Source organism: Ctenocephalides felis, unplaced genomic scaffold (genome assembly GCF_003426905.1).
Source record: "Ctenocephalides felis isolate EL2017-DRISC unplaced genomic scaffold, ASM342690v1 CF-g0.4_SCAFFOLD_01492, whole genome shotgun sequence".
Taxonomy (NCBI): Eukaryota; Metazoa; Arthropoda; class Insecta; order Siphonaptera; family Pulicidae; genus Ctenocephalides; species Ctenocephalides felis.
In genome coordinates, this window is record NW_020537646.1 from 52,433,645 (window position 1) to 52,443,996 (window position 10,352).

General features: G+C 34.0%; 3 protein-coding genes across 3 annotated transcripts; all 3 read right to left on the reverse strand.

Annotated features, from left to right (window-relative positions):
• Positions 1-4,841: 4,841 nt before the first annotated feature.
• On the reverse strand, positions 4,842-5,993 carry LOC113371381 (ATP-dependent DNA helicase pif1-like). Its single transcript, XM_026612009.1, has one exon. It carries the CDS (start codon positions 5,991-5,993, stop codon positions 4,842-4,844), a length of 1,152 nt encoding a protein of 383 aa, XP_026467794.1.
• Positions 5,994-6,025: 32 nt separating this feature from the next.
• LOC113371382 lies at positions 6,026-7,516 on the reverse strand. The gene has a single exon (XM_026612010.1). It carries the CDS (start codon positions 7,514-7,516, stop codon positions 6,026-6,028), a length of 1,491 nt encoding a protein of 496 aa, XP_026467795.1.
• LOC113371383 lies at positions 7,516-9,301 on the reverse strand. Its single transcript, XM_026612011.1, has 3 exons — positions 8,771-9,301; positions 8,138-8,636; positions 7,516-7,991 (listed from the first exon to the last, which is right to left on the reverse strand). The coding sequence occupies exons 1-3, from the start codon at positions 9,287-9,289 to the stop codon at positions 7,516-7,518; spliced, it is 1,494 nt and encodes a 497-aa protein (XP_026467796.1). The 5' UTR covers positions 9,290-9,301.
• Positions 9,302-10,352: the final 1,051 nt, after the last annotated feature.

A 10,352-nucleotide genomic window follows, 5' to 3' on the forward strand; every position in this document is an offset into this window, starting at 1 on the left:
TTTTAGAAACTCACTTTTATTTTGAAATTCCGAGTTGGGGCTAGTTGAGCATAGTTGCTATACTTGTTCTGTCACTAAGACAATTACCATTAACTTCCAGAAATTAATTATTATTTTTAGGATTTAAGCTAAGTCTATGAGTAATGATATAAAGAAATAATGATTTTAAACAAAAATACTGAATATAATGGTAAAATAATTCCTAGGTTAATTAATCGTTAATTATTCAAAGCAAATTACTATAAGTTTTGTTTTCTCTGTCCATAAAGACTATAAATATAGAACTGGTTATTAAAAACTTATTTTATTTCATCAATAATCGACATTGAACCTATAATTTCATTATACTTTCTTAGTGCTCAACTTGCCCCACCTATGGGGTACATTGAGCATACTTGACTTTTTGCATTTAAACAGCTGTAGCTTTTAAATTTTACTTATTACCAAAAACTAGTATTAATACTTTTGTTAAGCGATAAACAACAAATCTATTAAGCCGTATAGCAATTTATTGAGACTTTTCATTGAGGTGCTACATCTGTTTAAGTAAAAATTTGCTCAACTAGCCCCGCCCTACCCTACTTGATTATTTTTTCGTGGTGGGATACTTGGTGTTGATTCAACGCATGCATCAATGATAGTTTTATTCAAAAACATTTTTGAATTTATACTGTTTCTGTATTTGTTCCAGTCAGTAAATTTATTGAATAAACTGCAAAGACGATAAACTGGAATCGGACTTGAAAAATAGGTTAAAAGAATTGGTCGGTGAAAAGGAATGGTCGGAAAATAAATCAAAAATAGGGTCAATAATGAATTGCCAAGTTGGAATACCTTTTAATATAAAGAAATCAAGCAAAGCTGGAATTCTGTTGACATCGGTTGGCCAGTATGTTGGTTGACCAGTAGTTATATGTGAAGCATTTATTTCATTTATTGATGTTAGTAATTCTTTTCCTTGGGCCGTGGTTAGTCTAGATCTCCATGATGTGTGTTTGCAGTTGAAATCGCCTCTGACAGTGGCGTCGGAACCGTGTGGGCTGTGTGGGCTTGAGCCCACCCATCAATTTCAAAAAATTATATGGGCTAATATCTCTAAAAAAAACGAGACCACTAGTTGCCTTTCTAAAAAAAAAAAAAACGAGCCCACCCAGCAAAAATTTGGTTCCGACGTCACTGGCCTCTGACAATGAATTTATTGCCTAAACTGTTGAAAAATGATGCATAATCAGCGGCTAAATTTTTATATTTTGGCGGGCAGTAAATAGATGCTAGTGTTATACTATAATTTTTGGTTTGCACTAAGATTAAAGAAGCTTGTATAGTCTCTGATTGAACAGGGGGCAGGGCGTGGTGTTTAATGTGTTTTTTTATAAGGATTGCTGCTCCTCCATGACATTTCCCATCCGGGTGATTTGCAGAATAGGTTACGTAATTGTGAATGTTGAAATATGATTTCTCATCGAAGTGAGTTTCGGAAATTAGTAGAATATCGACTAGATTGAGTTTCAGAAATATTTCCAAAATATTCGTATTTACGTTGAATGACGCCATTCGCGTTCCAATGACATATTTTAATTGCTTCTACCATTATTTAAGCTGTTTACTAAAATGGTTAGCATATTTAGAATAGCTGAATTTTGTTGGTATATTGTACATAATTTTGAACTCGGTTAACAATTCATTTATTGGAGTGAAAGAATCTGGTGATGAGTTTTGAACGAAACGATTATTTTTAGTGGCATCGGCGTAGGATACGTTGTTAAGATTTGAACGATTGCCATTTTTTAGTAAATGTTTATTTTTTATTCATACCGCGAAAAGTACGTCGGAACTATTACCTCACCCTTTATAAACGATCTATACTACGCATGGAAAAAACTCTTCATTAAACATAATATTAAGGTAATCTTTACCTCAAATAACACTCTTTCAACATTATTTACTAAATTAAAATCTAAAGTAGATCCGAAAATTTTATGTAATTTAGTATACAAATTGAATTGTCTAAATTGCCAAGAATTTTACATTGGCGAAACTAGCCAAAACTTACAAAAAAAATGTCTCAACATAGAAATAATTCAAAAAATAAAAATCAGTATAGAACAATGCTCTCAGATCATATTAACACCCTTCTACATAAAATTGATTTTCTATACCCGAGTATTTTACATTTTAAAACCAATATATTTAAAAGAAGATTTAGTGAAGGTTGTCTAATATCATTAAGCAACAAAGCAATCAACAAGAGACTTGACAGCTAATCACTCTGAAATGATTACAAAATATTCCTCGACAATTTTTCAAACCATATTATCACTGAATAAACGTGTCCCTTTTTACTACTTTCCGTAACCATATGTTTTTACCAGCTTGCATATTTTAATAAAAATGTTAGTTTTTTAATTCTAATTCATAATTAGTTTTAAATGTTTGAACTAAATAGCTTGGCGTTAATATTGTGTCAATTAGTGTTGTGTAGTGTTTAATTGTTTTTGTCTATGAGTATCTATTTTTAAGTCTAATATGTTGTATCAATTTCCATTACTAAATTAATTACAAATAAACTTTTTAGTATTGCACTAAATGTCGGTCTCGATGAAGACTGAAACGTATGGATTATTAAAGCTGTTTTCCTAATTGCTTTAGTTTTTTTCACTTGGTGATATTGCCTGACTCAACACACTTGTTTTAATATATATATATATATATATATATATATATATATATCTCGGTTCTCTTTTTGATATGTAAAAACAAACAAATTAGCTCACTATTTCGTTTTTATTTACGACTTCTGTTTTTGCGTTTTCCGCCCGACTATCCGTTTGACATTATGAACAAGATTCTTTTTTTATTTTTGAGGTTGAGGATACTAGTCTATGCGATGTTTGAATAAAACTTTTACAATTGTGATGCCTGCATTCATTAATTGAATGACCTATTTTCTTACAATAACTACAGGTCTTAGAAAAATTATTTTGGGTTATATTTTGTTCTAAAAAAACAATTATTAGCGTTGTGCCCTATTTTTTACATAATTCACAATTTAAGTCAACGTGAGATGAAAGTAAATTAAATCTTTAGTTATTGCAAAGTTGATAGCATCGTTTAAGTCATCGAATCTACATGATTTAATTAAATTTTTTAATGGAATTTTGATACCATCGACAAAACTTCTAACAGCCATCTCCATATAAACATTTGTACTCCTTCCGCTATTACTTGCCCTTGAGAATCGCAGTCTTTACTATACATTTGATCAACTATATCCAAAATTCTGTCGCCAAAAGATTTAACTGATTCATTTTGAAATTGCTTAATATCGATACGTTTGGAATATAAAGTGTACACAGTAGTTTAGTCATAATATTACATAAATGTGTTTTTAATACTGAATAATTTGAAATTTTATTACGGATAACGTTTACTAACACTTTACTTGGTAACTAACTTACTTTTTACTATTTAAAATAATTTATATGCTTCCTCGGGTAACAAATTTACATGTAACGAGTCACATGCATCAATAAATGCATCTTGTGATTGAATGGTTCCTTGCCCTTGCTTAGGTATAAATCCTTGTCCAGGTTATCCGCTAGGCTCGAATATACACAATAGAATCGCCTTCTTGACTACCACTTAATTACTCAGTTTTAACACATTATTTTAGTTTTATTTGATAATTTGTTTTATTATTGTGGTATTTTATACTGGAGTACTATTTTATCATAGTTTTGGTTTTTATTTATTACAGTTATTAGTTATTGGTTGATATTTGTAGAATAATTAGTTATTATTTTGTTTATTATTTAGGAACGCGCCGATTTTATCACCACAATCTTGATATATTAACACTTAATCTTGAATTCACTAGTTGAAGTTTGTTTTTACACACACATTTTTTCATTATTTTATTATTGATTTCAGAGTAGGTATCATAATTAGCTGCCACCAAATGAGCAGATAATAATCGTCGGAGTCTGAATTCTCTATTCATTCTCAAGTGCATAGCTCATTGTCAAGTCGCATAGCGCATTGAATAGAGAATTCGGGCTCCGACGATCGTTGGTGAGGCAGAAGACAGTATATTGAATGACTTGTAAAGGATAACACATAATGCTGACACACTGATGATGAGACAAACCTAGTCTCGAAACGTTTGTGAAATTATTATTTAATAAATAAGTGCAAAAAAGAGTGTTGTTTGTTCATATTTCTAAATTAATATCTATCTATCCACTCAGAATATATTTGTCATACATTGGGTTGGGGAAAAAGAAATCCATTATTTTTACGTGAACTTCAAGACTTTATTTAACATGTTTTGCATTGTCTGATTTAGGTTAAATATGCACCATTTTGTTCTATAATTTGTTGCCATTTTAATGGTAGCTTCATTATGCCTCTCTCATAAAAGTCTTGGTCCTTATTAGCTAAAAACTCCAGCAATTGATTTTCACACTCTTCCCTTGATGCCAATTTCTTGTCACTAAAAAAGTTTAACCCAACCCAACCCAATATATATATACTAGCTGACCCGGCGAACTTTGTTCCGCCATAATGGCAATAAATAAGCTTTTTTTTTAATGGAAAAAATAAAAATAGAAATAAAATAGCAACATTAATCATTCATAATGATTTATTCATTTTAGTGCCTCTTCATTGAAGTACCTTCTTATACACAACATTTTTTGCTTTGTTATCAGGCGCAAAAACAAACAACGCAGATGGTTTTCCGACCCGTGAACATGCCACATATAGTTGACCATGGGAAAAACATGAATGTTCCAAATTCAAACCACAAACTTTTAAGGATTGCCCTTGTGATTTGTTGATGGTCATGGCAAATGCGAGACGTATTGGAAATTGAATCTTTTGAATTCAAACGGCAGATCGGTTGGGATCATCGGTATTCTCGGAATGAGAACTTCCTCACCTTTAAATTTTCCTATCATTATGGTAGCGTAAATTACATTGTTCATCAATTTTGTAACCACCAAACGCGTACCGTTGCACAGTTTTGGTTGGTTTATGTTCCTAAGCATTATTACTACGGAGCCAACCTTTAGGAGTAAATTGTGCGGTGGTAAGCCAGGCACGTCCAAAGAATTTAAAAATTCAATTGGATAGTTGGTGGCTTCATCTTCATTTGTGACGCAATCAATAGATTTGAATGAAAGCATTGTTCCAATTATTTTATTTTGAATTATGTGGTTTAGGTCATCTACATCTTTATTCTTTGCTGCTAAAATTGCCCGCTCACTCAACCATTCATTATTTTTGCTATTAGAAACAATTTCTGGAAATACATTGTTGATAAGTTCGTCTTTTGATGAGACAAAATTACAAAAATTGTTTGGAAATGATATTAATCCGCTCGATTCATCGACAGGTACTTGACCATTACCGATACTCAGCAATTGCTTCGAGAAAACTTCAGCAGATGTATCATTAAGCAATGTAACTCTCATGTTTGTTGTCAGTTGCAGTTTCTTCACATAGCGCCATAGATTTGACGATTTGAGGCAAGCGTTTATTTCGTCGGCAGCTGTAGATCTTGGAATTACTGGCAGTATTTGGCGGAAATCGCCAGACAGTAAAATCATTGCTCCTCCGAAACATCTTGAGTCATTGCGTAAATCTTTTAATGTTCGGTTAAGTGCTTCTGATGCACGTTTATGCGCCATTGTGCATTCGTCCCAGATGATGATTTTCGATACCGCTAAAACTTTGGCCATTGCTGAGTGTTTTGCAATATTACACGTTGGTTCTTCAATAGTTTGAAGATTTAACGGTAATTTGAATGCAGAATGAGCCGTACGGCATCCTTCTAACAATGTGGCTGCTATTCCAGAAGAAGCAACTGCAACCGCTATGTTTGATCTCGCCCGAACACTTGCTAAAACTAATGACATGAGGAATGTCTTGCCAGTTCCACCAGGAGCATCTAGAAAATATAAACCACCATTTTCATCATCGATTGCCTTCATTAAAGTATCATAAACTTCCTTTTGTTGGCAATTCAACAGGGAACATTTGTTTGAACTACTAAATCTAATTCCTGGTGGTCATATTCACGTTCCCGTTCCAATTCTCGATTAAATGTGTCATTCATTTCACGACATGGTGCTGGCATGCCTAACCTGATTAATAAATTACCGCACATGAGGTAACAGATATCTTCGATCAAGAGTAAAGCACGATTGTGTACTTCCTCATTCATCTCAATATCGAAATTTCTAGAACTAACACGAATTTGATGTAAAATATCTTCTGACATATTGTCCTTGTATTTGTGCCACAGGTTACATGGATTTGATGGAAAACATGTCGAAATAATTATAGCGAATAATGTGCGTATCTGGCTTGGAGATGCAGAGATAATGGCTTCAGCGATTGTCGTATCCCAATGACTATCGTTTTCTAATAATTTCAATTCCTCACATGCAGCACGATATGTTGGAAATATTACATGATTAACAGTTCGTAGTGACTCAAATGACGTTGGCCCACGCACATTTACCAGCAACAGCCGCAAATAAAAACATTCAATATTCTTTGGATGAACTGTATACATTCGACCAAGAGCTTCAGTAGAACGCACATCTGGATACCCAGGAACCGCATTGCCTTTCTTCCGTCTTTGAAAATTCTTCGATAAAGCATTCCAAGTATAATAACGTGGCATCTCCGAGTAAAGCAAAGTTTGTGCAAACTGATCTCTTTGACAAATTGCAAAAAAACTGGTTAATGTAGTTGCTGGAGGTGTTTCAGCACGTTGCATAGCATTTGAAGCCGTAAAATATACTCGTTGACCATTCTCCAGATGCACCGCCAAATGCATAACAGTAGGATGACGTTCGTGAATGGGAAATGCGAATATACGCCAAATCGCTTCATTACAGTTCACATAACGACCAACTTGATAGCGTGAAATTTCATCGTTGTCATTCGAGGATTGCAATCCAAAAACAGCCATATCACTGCCTTTCGTGACATATTTGCAAATATATTTGATGGACTTAACTGAATTACAGTATTCAATGTTGCAATGCGTCTTGAACGTTTTAGAAATGAGTGGCGAATATGGAACAATCCAACTGTTGTCAACAACGAAATCCATTCTTTTCACTTTCGTTGTGACAGTTTGACCGTTGTCATCTGGTGATCGACGACGATACAGCGGATAACCATCATTGCCAGTGACAGTCTCCGCTGTTAATTTCCGTGGATATCGTTTAGAGCACTTTCCATCGACCATGCAAGGTGATTGGGGATTGATGGCACCACACGGTCCATGAATCATATTAGAAGTAACAACATCATGTAGGTCTGGATCGACTTCATAATCAGGAATCTCGGCACATATGATATCATCTATTTGGTCAGGCTGAATTCTTTCCACTAACCAAATAAGAATGTGTGCGTGTGGCAAGCCTCGCTTTTGCCATTCGATTGAATACATCCAGCATCGAGTTTCTCCAAAGACGCGCTCTTTAACAATAAAGTTCATCAGGGACCGAATTTTTTGCCTGAATATACGTGCTGTAATTCGTGCCTATCACTTGATGTTTGTCCGGGAAGCAGCAATTCAGTAATTTCTATCCATTTTGGGTTGCAGGTAAAAGTTATGAAAAGATCTGGTCGACCGTAATGACGAACATATGTCATTGCATCTTGTGCATATTCATGCATATGTCGTGGGCTACCAATGTATGTCGCCGGCAGAATAGTTAATCGGCCAATATTAGCTGCATTTCCTTCAGTACTAACTGCATCACGTAAATGGATGTACTCCTCAGAACGCAGTTTGGCTTGGTTGAACCTAATGAAATTTAAACGTTCCGTTTCTATTTTAACATACATGTCAACGCAATATTGCTGAAACAATCGACGAAACCGCAGCAAATAGTTGTCAGCATTATGACGAATCATCAAACGATATGCGTAATAATTCATTGAGCTAACATTCTTTGTAGTTTCTTCGCCTGAAATTTAAAATTTGAAAATTATTCATTTTATAGGCAAATTTTAAAGGCAAACAATACAGACATTGATTATTTTTTAAAAAAGCTTTATTTTAAAGCGGAGTCTTTCACAAATAAATGAAATAAATTATGATACTGATTCTCACCATTCAATGGATTTTTCATTTTAATATTATAATAATATCCATCTTCTCCTTGCCAAAACATCAGCGGGTATTGCAATGAGTCATATGATCGATGTGTTTCAGATATTTGTTGCAGTTGCCCAGTGTCGCGACGTGAAAGCACAATATCGCGTTTTTCCAATTGTTCACCAACAATCAGGATGGCAACTTCGTCTACTATTGGAGCATTAAATGTCCTTTCGTGTGTTCCAGATGGTCGTTTATCTGCTCTGATGACAACTTTATAGTCATCGCTTGGCATGAGCTCTAAAGCACTCTTAAACAACCAGACCAACGCATGATGTTCATGAAGCAGACACTGTAAGTCTTGAAGAATTGCTCGCTTCATTCCTGCATTGATCTCTAGTCGTCGATCAAGTTGTTCTTCCCTGTTGCCCATGAAATATATTTGTAAAAATTTATTCTGTGTATCTTCAAAAGGTAGTAATGATCCAATTCGATGATGAATTTGTCCTTGTATCTACAAAATAAAAACCCGACAGTATTAACTGTGTTATAAAATCTTTTTTCGGTGGGAGAAAAAGTTAAGAATTTGCTAATAGATGAAGTAAGTTATTCTTTAACTACATTCTATATAGGTACAAAAATAAGTACCTTAAATGTCGGATTAAATCCTCGTTCTTCGATAATATCTGCTCCAAATGACGTCATTTGGAAACAACCATTGTATTTTTGAGTATTAGCAAGAAAGTGGCGTGATTCTTGTGTTTCGCCACAAAGCAATGAATACAATGGTTCAGGTGGCGGAGTCAACGATGGCAATTTGACTTTACCATTAAGGCAGCATAATCCAGGCGTTTCTTGGGAAAACTTCAATGCACCACAATACTTGCAAACTACGTCCATTTTGCCAATGCAGACGCTAGGATGCAAGCTATAATCATAGCTGCAATCGTATTGAAATGCTTCTCGATTCAAATTTCTTCTTCTGCATCGCAAGTTAACTATTTGTTGATCTATGTTGTTACCTCGAGCACGAAGTCGAGCCATTCTTTCGCGTTGCTGTTCACGTGCAATTCTTTCTTGTTCTTCAGTTCTTGCATTTACAGTATTTTGCAGTCTTCTTGCATTACTGCTTTGTCGGGAAAGATTCGATCGTCTTGGTCGCGGCATTATTAATGAAACTTCACTTCACCTTATTTATATATATATATATATATATATATATATATATATATATATAAAATCAAGAACTAATATTCATTCACTAACTAATATTCAACATGAGGTAATAGAGGTTAGAAACACCGAATGACATTTGACAATCGAATGCAAATGTCATGGATGAAATCATTGATAGTATCATAGATTGAATAAACTACATGGATAGTTTATAAATAATTAATTTTAAATTAGAATGAAATAAAGGGATAAAAAGTATCCTATGTCCTTCTCCTGACTCTAAACTACCTCCCTGCCAATTTTCATCTAAATCGGTTCAGCCGTTCGTGAGTTATAAGTGGTAGCACATAAGGCGATCCTCTTTTATATATATAGATATATATATATATATACGAGGTGTGTTCAAAAAGTACCCGGAATTACTAATAATTAAATTTCGCGGGTCTGGAGTGTCTGATTGTCAAATTTTTTTTTTATTGTGTTGGTATACATGCCCCTAAAGTATGATGAAATTTTCAGCGATATTCACTGTTTACTTTGTCTGTGGTAGTCGCTAAGGTTCGACGTGTTTTTCTGAGCTCGGCGATTTTTACAATGGAAGAATTGAAAAGTCAAAGAATTTGTATTAAATTTTGCGTAAAAAATGAAATAAAGTGTTGCAAAGTGCAAAATTCCTCACATGTCTATTCAACCTACAATCAATAAAATTATTGCAGTAAATAGAGAGGAAAAAAACGTGTGTCCTGCGAATTTTTTTACTGTGCTTCAATATGCTTGATATTTTGGAAATAGGCTAATCTTAAACTTAAGTTTAGAAGTGAAAACAATTTGCACTCTTTTACCACCCCCGGCATTAATTGGATTATAACTCATTTAATTCCGATTTTATCAGAACTTATAATAAACTATTCTAAAGGCAATTAAATGACCTACAACTTTCTCTATCATAAACTTTACCGTAAATTCTCTTATTTTGGAACGGCAAAAGGTTAAAGGGCTCGAAAAACACTCTGGTTGGACAGCCGCGCACACTTTAAACAATCATAGCTCTATC